The sequence below is a fragment of the Orycteropus afer genome, unplaced genomic scaffold (genome assembly GCF_000298275.1).
Source record: "Orycteropus afer afer isolate SDZICR_OR568_19922 unplaced genomic scaffold, OryAfe1.0 scaffold00037, whole genome shotgun sequence".
Taxonomy (NCBI): domain Eukaryota; kingdom Metazoa; phylum Chordata; class Mammalia; order Tubulidentata; family Orycteropodidae; genus Orycteropus; species Orycteropus afer.
Genome location: NW_006921624.1, coordinates 10,555,115 through 10,573,654, shown reverse-complemented (window position 1 = coordinate 10,573,654; position 18,540 = coordinate 10,555,115). Strand labels below are relative to the sequence as shown.

At 41.6% G+C, this 18,540-nt stretch overlaps 1 protein-coding gene across 1 annotated transcript in view; it reads left to right on the top strand.

Moving 5' to 3' along the window:
• Positions 1 to 18,540, top strand: part of PAPPA (pappalysin 1) — a 298,174-nt gene that overhangs the window by 55,431 nt on the left and 224,203 nt on the right. The window contains exons 3-4 of the mRNA XM_007936757.2: positions 6,795 to 6,940; positions 14,064 to 14,357. Coding sequence (XP_007934948.2) covers positions 6,795 to 6,940; positions 14,064 to 14,357 — 440 coding nt within the window. The remainder of the gene's footprint in view (positions 1 to 6,794; positions 6,941 to 14,063; positions 14,358 to 18,540) is intronic.

Here is an 18,540-nt window from a genome sequence, read left to right as displayed (position 1 = left end):
TCGAGGCAACTCAGCAGAGGATGCGATGCAGGGAGATTCTGCAGGGCTTAGGATTTAGGGAAGCAGTAAAGAGATCTTTGATGTGTAGCATCTGAGATACATAGAAAAGACTACACTAACTCAATTCAGAAACTAGACTCATCATTTCAGCTTACACTCTCACTTACACTTCCACTCAGCATCAAATTGTTCTCCACACCTGAATACTTCTGTCTAAATATTCTTATGTCCACTGCCTTGTCTACAAGCCACTGCCAATATTTCTTCTCCACTTTTATCTTTCCTTTAATCCACCTTCCAAAATCCTGCAGAAAGTTTTTTAGAAAATATGTTACATAATTTTTTCTCCTCTGTAAAATCTGATAGGATCTGTTTAGAGCTTTCAAGATGCTGTCTATTCTCTATAGCCTGGTATAAAAAACTTTACCTAATATGGCCATTGATGACTGTGCAAGCCTCATACTGTGAAATTCCTCACATGTTTCCAACTGTACAACTATACCAGAAGAGATGAAGTTTCTCAGTTTTCTCATACTCTTGATCTTTGGGGCTTTCTCTCTTTCCTACACTTAGTCCAATACCCAAAGCTTATTCTTTCTATGAAAACCTCAATGATGCCTTACCCACCTTGAACTGGGTAAGTGTCATTGTTCTGTGCTCCCATCACATTTAACACTCCTTCTATTATAACCTACATATAAAAGAGAAGATAAAAAAGAAATAGTTAAGAATATAATCCTTAGTATCCAACAGACTAAAACCTTTATCCCACTTCTGACACCTATGAGCTGGGGGTCCTTGGAAAAGTGGTGTCACCTAACTAAGCCTGCTTTCTTCACCTGTAAATTATTGGGGATAATAAACTCTCCCAATGGTAATAGTTATTATCACATTATATTGTGATACACTGATTATTTGTCTTCCTTTCTTCATAAAATTGATAAGCCTTTGATTATGAAATTTTGTTGTTGTTGTTGTTGTGTGTTTTGCCCAGTTCTAGCTTAAAGCATGTTGACAAATGAAAGAAGAAAAAAATTAATAACTTGCAGGGAACAAATTTGGAAGGCAGAAAAAAATGAAGGCAGGTAGGGAGAGTGTTAGGGAAGAGAAGAGGTAATTAATGAATGATTTATTCAGTAAGTGAATTGATCCTCAATTGGCGCTATTACATTTTTCTCAGACTGTATGTTAATCTTCCATACAAAAGCTGTTGTTTTAGAAACATGTCATTCAAGATTTCAGGAATTTATTAAACTTTCCAATGATTTCTTTCTGTGCCTCCTTTTGCAGGCAAGAGAAACAGATTTAAGCATTTCTCTTGGTGAAACTAAGCAGGAGAATGAAGTCCAGGTCACTAGGGCTGTTGGGACAAAGTATAAAATCCAGGTTTTAGAACTCATCACAGCTTGGGGAAAGCTTCCTATTTAGAAGAAGGATGTGGATGCAATAAACATTCTGAGGTTTATCTCACTTCAATGACTTGCCTTTTGTGGCTTTGATCTTTATATTTGATAATTATTTTCAAATGGTCTAGTATGTTCTGAAAATGGAGTAGTAGTTCAGGGATTTGAGAACCTCCCTGGGAATGACAGCTGCAATTAGAATTTGGAAATGGGCAGTGTTACAGGGCTTGCTGTATGGGATGGAGAAGCAGGACAAACTCAAGGAGAGAGATAAACACATTGGTCCAGTGATAAGAACTGGAGATTCACTGTTGGAATGGGGATGTAACAGAGCCACTTGATGAAAAATGGAGTTGTTGTGCCATGGTCTATCTCTCTCTTAAGATGATGGTTTTTCTGTAGTACTATGCTGCCTTTTCCCTTAGCCTGACAGAACTGCCACCAGCTTCTAGCCTTGAATGACATGCTCTTAGCCAGGGTCCAGCTTAGATAAGCCCTGCCGCAAAATGGCAGCATCACCGTATGGCCAACACCATCCCTGTGCTCAGTCTGAGTTCATCAAAAAAGTGCAAGGACCAGAACTTTGTCATGACACTTCTCAAAGCTCTCTACAACTATAACTTCTGCATTGGGAAAGTCAGTTCGAAGGTGATGTGCTTTACGTACAACCAGAAATTGAGATTGATCATTCTTGACTTGTGATGACTGTACAACATACCCCTAACCCACCTTTTTAAAAACTGATAGTGTATAAAGCTTCTAGAGTTGGAAAAACTCAACCCTTCTCATACTTTTTCTTTCCATGATTTCATTGAAGAGATTTGTTGTTGTTGTTGTTTTGCATTATGAATGTAGTTCCCTTTGGCTTCTCTTTCAATAAAACAGGCCCAAACAGCTCTCTCATTCAGATCATTACAGAGTTGTACCATCTCAGACCAGTGCATTTAGGAAATATGTCATTGGTACTCACCAGCGAGGGAGATACATGAAGAAAATATTCTAATGACAGTTCAGTTGAAGGAGCTTTGATCTCCCTCCAAAACTGCACTCATGGCTTTGAGATGCAGTTCTGGCAGAAGAGTAAATTCAGGGCATCTTGGCATTCTGGAAGGGAGCTCCCTGAAACAGTCACTCCAGGAGACTTGCAACCTTAACAGCAGGATTCAGGTGCTTGGATTTTGCAGGAAGAAAAGGAATAGTTCTTTAGAGGGGAATCTCAGGGAAAGAATCTAAATTAAGAGGAAATGTTTGAATCTGGCCCAACATTTCCAAAGCTGTGTTGCTTATTCTGGTATTGATTTTTGGCAAAAGTGAAAGGGAGGGAAGATTATGGTCAAATATGTTAGGGAAGCATACAATATCTGCCCAACTCCTGTTTTGTATATTAAAGGCTCTGAAAATTATTGCAATGTGTTAAAAAGTATAAAAGTACATACATATATATATATATATATTAAAAAAAAAAAACACTGCTGTCAAGTCGGATCCAACCCCTAGTGACCACTCCTTGGATTTCTGAGGCGGTATCACTACGGAAGTAGATTGCCCAACCTTCCAAGGAGTGGCTGGTGGGTTTGAACTGCCAGCCTTCTAGTCAGCAGTCAAATGCCTTAGGCACTTTGCCACCAGAGCTCCCTACACACACACACACTATTTACTTATATTTAGCCTTCTTTAACATAGCATGTCCTAAACCCATTTGACTTGGGAACTCTTTTTCTTTTCTTTTACATTCATCTAATATCTTGTGGGTTTAACATAGATCATGATTTAGAAAAAAATGATTGTGTCATGGACTCACTGAGCAGCTGGGGTCCTGAGTTGCAGAGCAGGTAGTGCACTGGGAAGTGTTCAGGAATTCAGTTTCTGCACTGAGGCACCCAGCTCAAGGGATAATGGGGGGTTACAGTCCCTACCATGCTTGCTTCTGCAAACTATGCATCATTGTGGGGAACTATGTCTACGTGCAGGAAGAGGAGACTTTCCTACTTGATACATAAGTACTGCTATACACAGGCTAGTGCACAAAGGTTCATTGCCAGGCCCTTCTATGCCCCTTATTTGTTATGTGACCTTGGGCAAGTCACTTTGCTTCCCTGAGCCTTGTGCTTCCTCATATAAACTCATCCTGCTTAGAGATTATGCAGTTTAAGAGAGAAATGCTTGGAAGCTGCCAATCAGTGGTTGCTCCCTTCACTGGAAGAAATTTTAGGGGACATAGAGATGATACAGGTTTAGAACACATTATACGTTCACAGGCCGATGGAGAATCCAGGTGCTTACATAGTTAATGGAACAGAAAGCATGGTGATAAGTATTTGAATCAAAATTAAGGGCACACAGGAGGGAGAAATTATTTTCAGCTGGAAATGATGATGATGATTTTGGTGTTGATAATGATTATTATTGTAATAATAATGCAATAAAAATATTCTATATTGAACAGTGAGTGCCTTCTATGTGCTAGGTTCAATTTTAGGTCCTTCATCTACATTGCCTCTAATCCTCCCAACAGTCCTGATAAATGAGAATCTTCATCTCCTTTGCACAGGTGAGGGTTGTTAGGATAGGGTACATTGTTTATGAAAGTGTGTCGGGACTCTGCTGGCTTGTCTCATTTGGTCCTGTCAGTATTCCCGTAAACTAACTGAGACTGAGAGGTAAAACAACCTGCTCAGGAATACAGGATTGTCTGTACAACTCTGGATGGTACTGGTACATAAATTAATAAACACACTGGGTTTTGGCATTATATTGATTTACCTAGTGTGGGGTTATGAGTTTTAAAAGTAAGTTTAACCAATTTCCAATGTAGATAACAGGGCAGCCTTCCTATGGTTACAGGATAAAAAGCTTAGGAGCCCTGGGCAAGTCCTTTTCCTTCTCCCATCATCAAAGCCCCTAATCTCTAAGAGAGATCCATTGTTGTGCTTTCTACTGCAGCCATTGACAGAGGAGAATAAACATTAACTTAAAGAGATAGGGAGAAGGAGGAAGATAGCCACGTGGATTCCTGTCCCCAAAGTACCACCCCAACCCATACATTTGGGAGACACACCTAGCACTATATTGGTAAGAAGACTTCAGCTAACAGAAGAAAAACTGCTAGCCAAAGAGTTTTTCTTTTTCTCCAGGTAGGTTCCCCATGAGATATGGGGAAGAGAGAGGGCACTGGGACCAAAGGACTGGCTGGCTACCCTGGATTCTCTTTGGGAACCAGAGTATGAAGTTTAAAACACACACACACACACACACACATACACACACACAAGGAAACAAGGGAGAAGCTCCAACATCCTGCATCTCTGCTTTGGGCTAGGAGGAATTCCACTCCTGGACAAAACTGGCTTTTGCCATTACAATTGAATAAACATCAAATTGAAATGGCTTCCTCACCTCTACCCATCCATCTCTTCCTCTCATGAAGCCCTCTCATCATGGAGGAATAGGCAGAGAGGTGACTTTTCTAATGACGTTCGTGTTTTCTGCCAAGAGAGTGCTTGATGGAAATGGACAAATCAGTAGAAAATTACAAATAATACAGTCAAAAGAGATGACCCAATATGGGGTGCAGTGGTGTTGCTGGCACACAGTGAGAAGTGCAAAACAGAAAGCAAAGGAAGATGAAGGCTGAGGCTAACAGGGAAACAAGGCCCTGCAGGCCATGCTAGGGAGCTTGGACCCCACTCTCGCCTCATACGGATGACCTTCTGTTACTCCTACAGAGAAAAGGGGGGGGGGAGCCATCATTAATGTGTGCTACTAGCCAGGCTCTATGTAAGGCAGCTTCCCTGGAGATAACATATGAAAAAGGAAAATAGCATTAACCAACTTTGTGATCTTAGCAAGATCTGAAGGTTCTTTAAACCTCTGTTTCCTTCTCTGGAAAAGGAGGGCTGAGCAGTGGTTCATTCCAACGTGCATCGGGTCACCGTGAGTTGGGGCCAATATGAGTTTGGGGCCAGCTAACAACAACAACCATCTCACAATGTGAGCTAGAAGGTTGTTATTGCGGGGTGCTGTCGAGTTGATTCTGACTCACAACAGCCTCATGTGTTGGAGGATAACTGCCCCATAGGGTTTTCTTGCCTGTCATCTTTATGAAAGCAGATCACTTGGTTTTTCTCCCATGAGCCCCTGAGTTGCTTGGAACTTCCAACCTTTTGGTTGGCAGCCAAGTACCACCTTAAGAAGGTTAAAAAAGATAATCCTTGTAGAGTCTGGCCACATGGATGGGCCCTGTTCTATCAAATAGACATTTGATATCATTATTTACATAGTCTTTATCTCATCTACTGTATCAAGCTGCCTTCTTACTTATTTATTTATGTTTTCACTTTTATTCATTGATTCATTTCCTGCCTTACTCAAGAATGATTAATAGCTGCTCACAAAGATCCCTAAAATACATCACAGCAGACACAAAATGTGGGCTGTAAGAAGCACAAGAAGAGAGCAAGTGCCTCTCTCTATTTAGAAAATGAGTCATAGAATAATAAACCTGTTACTGATCCAGAGCAGAATGCTCGCTCGCATTTAGAGTTTCTGTTCTGACTAGAGCCCTAACTCTGCAAGAGAGGAGTTCACATTCAATGAGCACCTAGAGTATGCCGTTGTCTTTATGTAGATTATTTCTTACTCTTTTCAAAGTGTATCTGTTCCTTGTATGAACGAGTTGATGATTGTAGTATAGGGAGTTAATTCACTTTCTAGATGTGCACCTAGAATGGCAGCTACCCAAACCACAGACAAAGAAATAGAAGCTTAAAGAATGCGGAATCATTAATGGAGACAGCATGATGCCCTAATGAAAAGAGCATAGTTTTCTGAGCTAGACAGAACTCACCTTGAACATCAACTCTGTAACTTTGGGAACCTATTTAATAACATTGGACAACATGTTGCTCATATTGAAATTGTCATAATGTCTCCTTGTAAGATCGATATAATGATGTGAAGTGGGTCTCTTAGTAGAGCTCTGGTATTTGCCAAATAAATGGTCTGAGGTCCATAGTGAATGAGTCAAAGAAAAAAGAAGCAAAGACTAGAATAGACATTTTCTCTTCCATTGTCTATAATCTTGATCAATACCCTCATTATGTCACCCTGACCTCAAGCAATGTAACAGAGTCCTTAAGCGTACAGGTAATGATATAAATCTAGGTTCAAAACTTAACTCTTGGCAAGTCAAACTCAAAAGGACTTAATTTTCTTATCTGTAAAATGGGATCATTCCACTTACCTTGTAATATTGTAAGATGATGTTTTATGCCTGCCACCTTGTAGGCACTTACTTGGGGAGTATTTGTGATTAGAATGATAGTTTTTGGCTTTTTTTTTTTTTTTTCTTTTTTGACAGTGATAACAGGCAAGGTTCCTTTTTCATTTCAGAGCCTACTTGGATGTTAATGAACTGAAAAGCATTCTTAGATTGGATGGATCAACACATCTCAATATCTTCTTTGCAAACTCCTCAGAAGAGGAGTTGGCAGGAGTAGCAACTTGGCCATGGGACAAGGAGGCCCTCATGCACTTAGGTGAGTCTTACAGACTTCCTCAGCAGGAAATTAGAGTACTACAGTAATACATTTAGTAGGGATGTTGATGATGCTCATGATGATAATGAAGGTAGAGGTGGTTGTAGTGATGCCACGCACCTCATTTATTTATTACTTTCCAGTTTATAAAACTCTTTAATATTCCTTATTCATTTTGGCCACCAAGCAATGCTCTAAAGGAAATAACGCTGTTTCATTAACGCTGTTTTACCAATAGAGAAACTAAGGCCCAGAGAAGGAATGGGGCTTATTCAAGGTAATACAGAAGTCACTGGCAAAGCCATAATTGGAACTCAAGTATCTAACTCTTTGTCTACTGATTGCTTTCTCCTTACGTCCCTGCCTCCTAGATTATGCAGATATCTTAGCCTGGTAACCACGTTGTGTTGGCACGACCAGTCATAGGTTGGCTTGAAAGATACCAAAGAGGCAAAAGAAGTTAGTTTTTTAAGAACTCTTTGTTCCTCCATATTCCAGCCACCAATAACACCAGGAACTCTTCTTGCATTGAAGTTATGCATATTCATACACAAGATATATGCTTATACAAATAAATCACCAAAATTCAGAAATGACAACAGTTTCTGAATCAAACTCTGTAAGCAAACATTGTAGTTCTTTAATTTTGATTTTTCCATGCTCTCTTCCAGTACACATCTATATGTAGACATATCTATTTTTAATTTGTGCATATTTGAAATCATAGCATAGATGCAATTCTGTGTTCTTTTTTCACTTAATATCATGCTATGTACATTTTTCCCTGTTGCAGCAATCTTCACAATTACGTTCCACTCAATGTTTTTCATTTCACATCACAGCAGAAAAACATTCCTCTGGATTATTTCCATCTCTCTAAAGATGACATTTTTAATGTTCTCATAATATTCCACTGAGTAAGGACACTATGGTTTCTTTAACCATGCTCCCTTTGGTGGTGCATTCTGAGTATTTACAACAACAAATAGTTATGACTCAGTGAACATCTTCATCCAAGAATGTTAGGGCTTAGCAAGTAACACTACTGGAGGTGTCCTCAAGCCTGCCTGTCTCTCAGTAATACATCTAGAGACCAGTAGCTGCTCTAAATCTATGATATTCTGGAGTTCACAGATACAAGTGACAAAGTTGTGCAGAATTGAACCCTAGACTTACTTTCCTCCAGATTACTCTCATTTTCCAATTGCACTTAAGAGAATTAAAACTCTCTGTGTGTGTGTGTGTGTGTGTGTGGTTGTATAAGGAATAGGGCTAGATATAAAGATAATTATGTAGGGGTTCTCAGCTGTGGGAACTTTACCCCCACGAGACATTTGGCAATGTCTGGAGACATTTTTGGTTGTTACAAATGGGGGCATTCTACTGGCATCTAGTGGGTAGAAGCCAGGAGTTCAGCAACATACAGGACAGCCCCCTACCACAAACCATTGTCCAATCCAAAATGTCAAAGTGCTAAGGTTTAGAAAACCTGGGAAAGTTTATGGATGGGATGGATAGATAGTTGGGACAGAAGAGGGAGCACAGCTTATGCAAACTTGAAGATGATCAGCTTATACCACATATATAGTGCGATATGTGGAAGTCATGCTGGACCAGGAGTGAAGAAACATGGTAGTGTGACTTTACTTAGTAGTTTGATCTTACAGCCGAGTCATTTTCTTTTCTGAGGTCTCAATTTCCCCAATTTAAATAAGCAAGTAAACTAGATGGTCTCCAAGGACCCTTCTCAGTTCTGAAATTCTTCTCAGTTCTGCAGACATTTCTGGTTGTTACAAATGGGGGCATGCTACTGGCATCTAGTGGGTAGAAACCAGAAATTCTACAATGCATAGGAGAACCTCTGTGCATTAGAAAAGCAACTAGAAGATCTGTGGTTGGAGTTTTAGAAGGTTGAACAGCAGTCTTTTCAACTAAAAGAAAAATATTCCTGGTAATTCCGTGAATTTCAGTGACTGGCACAGGACCAAGAATATGGAAGGCTATAAATCCATATCATGTTATAGTATTTCAGAATGATGTCAATCTCATGCTATTTCACCTTTTAAGAGAAGCAATGAAATAGGACTCAGGCCCAGTGCTGTAGCTCTGTGGCAAGTGGTGAGTGGGGAAGTGATGAGGTAAAATGAACGATGCCAGCCTGGACATTGAAACTGTAATCCCATCATCATTTCTGGAAATACCTGTGGGGTCCCACACCTCTATTACCTCAATGCTGAAGCTTTAATGAGAGCCAGAGAATCATCAGTACTATTGTAGTTGCTTATTTTGGAGCTCACCAGAGGTTGGGAAACACTTTTAAAAACATCATTTCATTTTGATTCTTCCTAACCCTGTGGAGTACCTAGGATAGAGATCCCAGGATCCCCAACTTTTCCCACTACGCCCATGAGAAAACTGAGATGAGAGTGACTTATTCAAGGCCTAAGGCTAGTCTTTAGTGGAATCAGACTTTAATGCTCAAAAGGTTATTGGATTCAGGGCTCCAACTGTAGCCATCTCACATGAAGAAATGGAAATGCAGAGGTGACTTGACTTGCCCACATTTGCATAGCTGGTGAAAAGCAGGGGCAAGTCCTGAATCATCTTCTGATTCTGTATCATGGGCTCCTTATCACTATACACAGACAAGGATTAAAGACCTCATTGAAGATGGGTACCTGGAATATCTTTTTTCTTTGCTAAAGAAATTCACAGAATTAAATGGTCACCACTATTGGAGAGACCCAGAGATTCTTTTATGCTAGAGTCCACAGGCACCTGGGCTCTATTAGGAGAGATCAACTTGGCAATTCAGGGACAAGTGTCCTTCTGGAAAGTTCTGCTCAGGAACTTACACCTGTCCTGACTGTAGGACTCGATTTACTCCAAACATGGATCCTTGGTTCCCAAATTGTATTCCTGACTGCAGCCTCCTAATACCTTCAATCCATACACTCAGATTTAGCGTCTGTGAGCATTAAGGCAGTGAGAGTCTTGGCTCCGTTACTTTTTAGCTCTATGGCCTTGAACAACTCTGAGCCTTAGTTTCTCAAATGTCTAGTGATACTCGGTCAATGTCTGTTGAGTGAATGAATGAACCCTTCTATCCCTGTCATGCCAGACAAACAAGTTGAACCCCCTGCTTGAACTGACTTTTCTTGGTATTCCCAACATATAGCATAATAGCCTTCATGCAGAAGCTGTCCCATGAGCGTATGCTGATAAGGAGAAGGATTTTGGATCAGAAACTTGCTTGGGGGAGAAGAGATGACCTCATTCTCTAGAAATAGCTTCATTTTCACCCATCATGATTCAACTAGGACAAAGAAAGTCTGCTGTGGAATATCCTAGTCATTCCTTTAGGGGTTTGTACATAGTAGATATTCCATGCATGCATGTGGAGCTGAATTCCTAAAATTCCACAATAGAAAGAGCATAAATTTGGGGATCATGCCATCCTACCCTTAAATTCATCTCCGTCAACTTGCTAGTTATTTATCCTTAGAAGAGTCATTTCAGCTTTTGAACTTGACTCTGTATATCAATTATAGCACTCAGCTGCTAAATGAAATGTTACCGGTTCGAACCCACCAGTTGCTTCATGGGAGAAAGATGTGGCAGTATGTTCTTTAAAAATTTACAGTTTGGAAATCCTATGGAGCAGTCATACTCTGACCTACAGGGTCACTATGCATTGGAATCAACTTGACAGCAACATGTTGAGCTTGGCCTCTCTATCAGGACAATGGGGATAACAGTACTCACCATAAGAGCTTAGGCAAAGCCTGACCCTGAGTTCTGTCTTCTTACCTCCATTCTGAGTTGTTGTTGTTATGTGCCATCGAGTCGGCCCCAACCCATAGCGCCCTCTCCTTGGGTTTCCAAAGCAGTATCACTACAGAAGTAGATTACCCAACTTTCCTTCAGAGGAGTGGCTGATGGGTTTGCACTGCCAGCGTTCTGGTTAGCACTCAATGCCTTAGGCACTATGCTACTACCCAGGCCCTGGAGTCCCCATGGTACCTTTTCACCGTTGTTGGAAACTCCACTCACCTATTCAGCCTATTCTCGTCTAAGAGATATGTGGGTGCCATGTGCAAGTCTCCCCCAAATCTTAGTAGCCACTTTCATGGGGCAGGTTTCCATCAAGCTTTTATTAGGCAGAATCAAGTCAATTCTTGTTGTAAGTTGCCGTCGAGTCGATTCTGACTCAAGGTAACCCCGTGTGTTACAGATTTGGACCACTCCATAGTGTTTTTTGGGAGCTCTGGTAGCATAGTGGCTAAGGCACTTGACTGCTAACCAGAAGGCTAGCGGTTCAAACCCACTCCTAAGAAGGAAGATGGGGCAATCTACTTCTGTAGTGATACTGCCTCGGAAACCCAAGGAGGGGTCACTATGAGTTGGTCTGACTCCATGACACATAACAACAACAACAATAGTGTTTTTTTGGCTGTGATCTTTAAGAAAGCAGATTGCCAGACTTTTCTTTCTCAGTACACTGAATGTAAATAAATTGCATGTCCTAACATTCTCAATTCTTTTCCATATCTCAGTGAATGCATTCTTTTTTTCCTGTTCTTTTTCTTTCTCTTCCCCATAAATCCAGCATGTACTTAATGAGATCAAAGTGAAATAGGCACTGTGGTCCATACTGGAACCATAGAACATGAATTATTTTGCAACATAAAAGCCTAGTGTTGAAATGAGTGGCTCCCTGATGCTTTAACTGGAAGAGAACTATATGGAAATTAATATTGGGCAGCTACTATGTGCCAGCCATATTACTATGCCTTATACCTTAGAAAAAAAAAGGGGCAAAGTGCTTTTACTGCCCCCATATTATAGCTGAGGAAACAGGCTCAGAGATGCAGTTTCTTTCCCAAGATCTCACAGCCAGTGTGAAGTAGAACTAGGGTTTCAACAGGGTCAGGCTGACTCCAGCTAGGCTGCATGCTCCCACCTCTCTATCCTGAGAGATGCTGATCATAAGCAATTACTCCGCAGTAGCACCAATCAAATCCAATTGATTGGAACCACATTTTTTACCCCCATTCCCTGCTGTTACACCCTGGTCCCCTAGAAAAATCCAGGGGTGGGAAAGGGATTATGTTTCATATGATGATTGACAGAAAATAATTGAGAGAGATTTCCTATCTCAATTTCTCTTCCTCCCTGCCTCTGCCTGCCCCTTTTTACACACACACACACACACACACACACAAACCCTGTCATACATCTTTATCTTTGTGCTAGAAGGCTCAAAGCAGTTCAGAATTAATAGACTCTGTGAGCTCTATGACTGAGTAGGCTCACACTCCAGGTAGTTCAGTCAGAGATAAAACTCCTGAATCCTGTTCCAGGCTTGCCAGTCCAAATGCACAAGGCCTCAATGCCTCACCATTCTTTCATAAGATGCTTCTCTGCACTTAAACCCACTATTTGCAAGGTTGTTCAGACCTCAATTTCAACCTTCCCTTAAACACATTTGGGTTTGAAAGATTAATATCTATTCTCTATGCCAGCCTCTGTTCCATCCCTCCCATGCCTACAGTGGACCAAATAGTATTCATTGATTCTGCTGAGATGTGCTCCTCTATCTCCCTGAGCTAAGCAGTGCACGTTCTTCTAGGACATGTGGTGTTCAACACTGCTTCCCAAACAAGAATGTCCGTATGAATCACCTGGGGATGGAACTTGTTCAAACATAGCTTCTGATTCTGCAGGTCTGGGGAGGGAACAGAGATTCTGCATGTGTAATATGCTTCCAGGGGGTGCTGCTGCTGATAGTCCTGGAACCACACTTGAAGGAGCAACTGGATAGACAGGAAGTGAAACACTTGCTAGGTGTCAAAAGCTGTACTAGCTGCTTCCATGTGATTAGACTTCAGAACACCTCATAAGACGAGTCAGCATCGAGCAAATATTCAACATATTGAATGAGGTGCCTTATTTCAGGCTTTGTGGTAGGCATTGTCCCTGGGTGGTGCAAACAGTTAATGTGCTTAGCTAGTAACTAAAGGGTTGGAAGTTTGAGGCCACCCAGAAGTACTTCAGAAGAAAGGCCTGGTGATGTACTTCCACAAAAGTAGCCATTAAAACTTTTCTTTTTTTGCCCCATGGAGCAAAGTTCTAACCTAAAGCAAAGATTTTCCTTGAGCTGGAATTGATGTAATGATGACTTTGTGTGTGTGTGTGTGTGTGTGTGTGTGTGAGGCATTAGCAGTGGAACTTAGGTTAATAGTCTTGGCCTTATAACCCAAGGGTTTGGGTTTCCAATTCCAACCTCACACTGATTGGGAGCCAATTACTTTCCCCTTCTGAGAATCAGTACCTTTCATTGGATTGTGTGACAATTAAGTGAGATTATGTACATGAAATACTTAGCACAGGGCCTTAGGATGCACAGTAAATATTCAAGACATATGAGTTATTATGTTCACTGTTATAATGGTGAGCACAATATGGTGCTAGCCTTCTTGAGAGTTCCCTGTCATAGATTATCAGCTCCATCTTGGAAATGAAGAATGGGATTCAGTGATGGGAATCAGCTTACCCAGTGTTACCAAGTTACCAGAAGCCAAAGCAAACCCACTGCCATCGAGTGGATTCCGACTCATAGTGACGCCCATTGGGTTTCTGAGGCCCAGTCTTGCTTTGGCGGTTTACTAAATTAGTGAAGCAAAATTAGAACTGCAACCCAGGGTGTCTGACACAAGAGTATGTAGAATGTTAGTGAACTAGGATATTCCTTATTTTCTAAGAAAAAGTTTCAACAGGAAGGTTTACTACTAGCCCAGGAATCAAAGTGTCTGAGTTCTAATCATACCTCTCCTTGTAAATAGTTTGAAATCACTTTGGATACATCAACTCATCTCCATAATCATCAGTGTTTTCATCTGACAAATGAAGGGATTGCACAAAATGCATATTGAGATGCCATGCTCTGATAACCCATGATTCATGTCACAAGTCACAACAGCTCCTGGGCAATGGAGTCATAGGGTGGAGAAGCTTGTGGTTGTTTTGGGCAGCACCCCTTTTACTCTTAATTGATTTAGGGATTCTTGCACCAGAAAGCAGGGAGTTCAATTTGCCTAACCCTCTGGTTTTCCCCTTGCAGGTGGCATTGTCTTGAACCCATCTTTCTACGGCATTCCTGGGCACACCCACACTATGATCCATGAGATTGGGCACAGCCTGGGCCTCTATCACATCTTCCGAGGCATCTCAGAAATCCAGTCCTGCAGCGACCCCTGCATGGAGACAGAGCCCTCCTTTGAGACTGGAGACCTCTGCAGTGACACCAACCCAGCCCCAAAACACAAGTTCTGTGGGGACCCAGGGCCAGGGAATGACACCTGTGGCTTTCATAGCTTCTTCAACACTCCTTACAACAACTTCATGAGCTATGCAGGTAGGGTCTTTCTCTCTTCAGGGTTTTTGCTTATAGGGTAATAGGCAGGCAGCAGAGCAAGTCATTAAAAAGTGCACAGAGCTGAGTGTCAGCTGGGAGCTCCAGTCATGGCTCTGGCACCTCCTACAAAGATAACCAACCTATTTAACTTTTCTAACATTGAGACTTTCTCCATCCCAAACAATTGGGATAATGTTCCTTCCATGAGTCCCCCTAGGATTCAAAGATGTTGAATCTGAAAACTTTTCAGAAAGGCACACTTTAGGAAGTTGACCTGGACCAAAAGTCAAGAAACCCAGGTGAAAAACCTAGCTGTGCCCTCTGTCATCTAATACCTTTAGATCCATCACACAGCCTCTCTGGTCTCACTTTTCTCAAAGAAAATGACATCTTTGGACTTGATCTCCAAGGTTCCTTTTAGTTTTCCAGCTATATTTTTAAAAGCTGGAAGTTGTTGAACTTTTTTCTTTTCCTTAACCCACATCCCTCTTTGTTGTTGTGTTGTTGTCATGTGCCGTCGAGTCAGACCCGACTCATCGCGACCCCTCCTTGGGTTTCCGAGGCGGTATCACTTCGGAAGTAGATTGTCCAACCTTCCTACTGAGGAGTGACTGGTGGGTTTGAACTGCCAGCCTTCTGGCACAACGCTACCAGAGCTCCCTCTTAGAAAAGTATAAAACTCTCATACCCTCCTTTTAAAAAAAAATAATTAAAATATTTTTGGTTTTACAAATACACAGTTATTTCATGAGATTCCGTATGTATTTTCTTTAACTACCTACATCCTATTGAAGCCATTGTAGACCATCAGTGACAGTGTTAAGTGCTCATCTCATGCCCTGTGTTTCTTTTTAGCATGTTTTGCTTCAAGTCCATTTCTAGGCCATATAGCACTTTGGACAAACTAGAGAGAGATCCCACTTCCTCTGGGCAGTCATAACCCTCACAACTAGCCTCTTCCACCAAGAATCCTTCTGTACAGCACTATCTGCATAATTGCACATGGTAGCCCAGCATTGAATTCTATTACAATATCCAATTTAGCCTCTTTCTCTGACTAGAACCATGAGTCCTGTAAAGACAAGTTACATTTTATACATTCCTAGCACCTAGCACACGGGGTCTGTTGCTTAATAAATGTGATTTTTGGAAAGGAAGGGAGGAATGGATGGAAAGAGGGAAGCAAGAAAAATGAATAAATTCTGCTAAAATGAATATGTTAGCATAGTGCCTAAGGCACTTGACTGCTAACCAGAAGGCTGGCAGTTCAAACCCACCAGCCACTCCTCGGAAGGAAGATGGGGCAATCTACTTCCATAGTGATACTGCCTCGGAAACCCAAGGAGGGGTCATTATGAGTTGTGTCCAACTCGACGGCACATAACAACAACAACAATATGAATATATCAAATTGATTCTTATCAGTAACAATATTTTCACTTGTATAACAAGGTACTGTTCTTTATAAATATTTTGAGATTCACCACCTCATTTAATTTTCACAATAAGTGTAAGGGGTAGGAATCTCAGTGAAGTCATTTGCCCTGGATCACACATCTAATAATGGCTAAGCTGAAATTGAGACCAAAGGGCTATGGTTCCAAGTCATTTTTCCCTTCTACTCTTGTGCCACTCTTCAAAAGAGACCTAACTGGCTGGTGATTGAGTGACGAATGGGGCAACTTGGGTGACTTGATGCCTCAGAGTATATGGTGGTGTGTGAATGGAGCTTTCAGGCCCTAACCCTACTTGAACCAGGAAGCCCCCTTCCAGGCGTGTGACATCTTTGTTGGGTTTTACCTTATATTTGTTTCATTTGAAGAGAGAATTTCACTCCTAAAACACAATGCCTCTGCTGACCCCTGATGGTCCTGCCTGCTTTTCCATTTGAGCTGGTGACCTCTGAGGGCCTCTGCAGCATGATACATGGAGCCCAAACCCACAGCGTCTGGAAGGGTCCACACCCCAACTCTGGCACCATAAAGAGACATTAGGTTCAGGTCGCTAAAAAAGATCAGGGTGCTGGGTATTTCCTCCAAAGCAGATTCCCACTGGGCTCCCATTTCCCGGCCAGCAGACATCCCACATCCGGTTCCCTGGCCCCTCACACAGGCGTGCTTACATTCCATTTCTGTAGCACCTTTCCTTGGCCAGCTCAACGCACATGGAAAATAAACAATAACATGAGTTTGGAAGTTTGCCGGCCTCTTAGGGGCCTAGGAGCTGCCACTAGCTACCAGACCCCCATAAACTAAATCTTTTTTTTTGTTCCCCTTTGTACAGATCTAAAGGGTGATTGATTTACTGTTGTTTTTTTAAAGGAACCCCTCAGCTCAGTGACCCATTAACAGCAGAACTAATTCACTGAGCTACGATAACAAACTTACACCCGCGAAAGCATAGTCAAGGCGACCACGAGCTTTGAAATGTTTGTTTTCCTTGGGATCTCTGATAGATGAGGTGACAGAAGCAGCTGGATGAAATTCAAAATGCAGAACGGGATCAGGTTCTCAGGCTGGGGAGAAAAGGACACAGAGGGGCTCTGGCAGTCAAGGCAAGAGGGCAGGGACGTTGCTTGAGACCTTCATCCAGTTGTTTTTCCTTCCTGGGTGCTTCTTCCCAATTGCCCTGGTCACTAGTGAGGTCTGATGTTGTGCTGTCTCATAGAACTTCCTGTGAAGATGGACATGTGCTTGTCTACACTGACCAATGTGGCTGCCACTTGCAACATGTGGCTATTGAGGACTTAAAGTATAGGCAGTGCAGATGAGAAACTGAATGTTTAATTTCAGAGAATTTCAATTAATTTAAGTTTAAGTAGCCACACATGGTTGGTGGCTACCATATTGGATAGCACAGATCTACAATAATTATTGAGTGGCTATAATATTCCAGATACTGTGTGAAGACTTCATAAGCTTATCTCGTTAAATCATCAGAATAACCCATTGGGTCAAACCAAAAACACCAAATCTACTGCCTTCAAGTTGGTTTTGACTCATGTTGACCCCATGTGTGTCAGAGTAAAACTGTGCTCTGTAGAATTTTCAATGGCTGGGTTTTTTTAGACGTAAATTGGTCCCTCTGAGTAGACTCAAACTAGCAACTTTGGGTTAGCAGCAAGTGCTAGCTATCCAGGAACTCCGACCCAATGAGTAGGACCTATTATTATCACCTACATTTTGTAGATGCAGAAAGCAGGACTCAGGTAGATTAAGTAGCTTGCCTAGGGTCACACAGATCCAATAAAGCAGAGATGAGACTTAAATCCATGTCTTTCTTTCTTCAGCTCCCATGTTATTTGCTAATAATTATCTGCCTCACGTTCCTATGTTGGGGGAGCAGATTGAGAAGGTCTCAAGCACTCAAACCAAGCAGATACCAGACAGGTGATGGGAGAAAGCTTAGTTCAGCAGCCCAGAGAGACCAACAGGAGAGTATGGTCATGCTGAGCTGTGGATAGGCCTCCTTTATCAGATAGAAGGGCAGCAGCCCACACTCTGCTTCCTGAAGATCACAGACCATAGGGGCGGGCAAAAGGACCTTCCAGTTAGGGCTTTCTCTAACTGGTACAAGCATGTTTTCTTAACATCTTTCTGTGTGTGTCAGAACCTTTTAATATACACAGTTGCTTTGATGCAGCGATCCCACCTCCGAGATGTCCTCGGGAAATTACTAGTTGATGTGTTTAAAGATTTAGCTTTAAGGATGTTCTTAGCCATGTTCATTCCTCAAATATTCGTTAGGCATTTACTATGTGCCAGGCAGGAAAGAGAAATGCTTATACGTGTGAAAAATTAGAAAATGCTTACATGCCCAGTGATATTGGGTTGCTGAAATAAATCACAGGGCTTCTGGATGATAGAAGCTGTGGCCAGTGAAGAGGATATGGAAGAACATTGAGGGGTCTAAGCAGAAGCGGAGTAATGTTGTGATTGACAGCATTAATTTTGGAATGGGGAACCAAATTTAAATACTCCAGGTCCTAGTCTTTGACCCTAGGCAAGTTACTTCATCAGTACCAGGGAGGATAATCATCCTTAGCTTGTGTGATGGTAGGCATAATCATACAGGCAAACTACTTATCACTGGTTTTGGTACAATAATTAGTTTTCAACAAAATGACAGTTAGTAGGATTATTTGTTAACTATTAAAGTTGAAAAAATAAAATGCTGCAAAGCC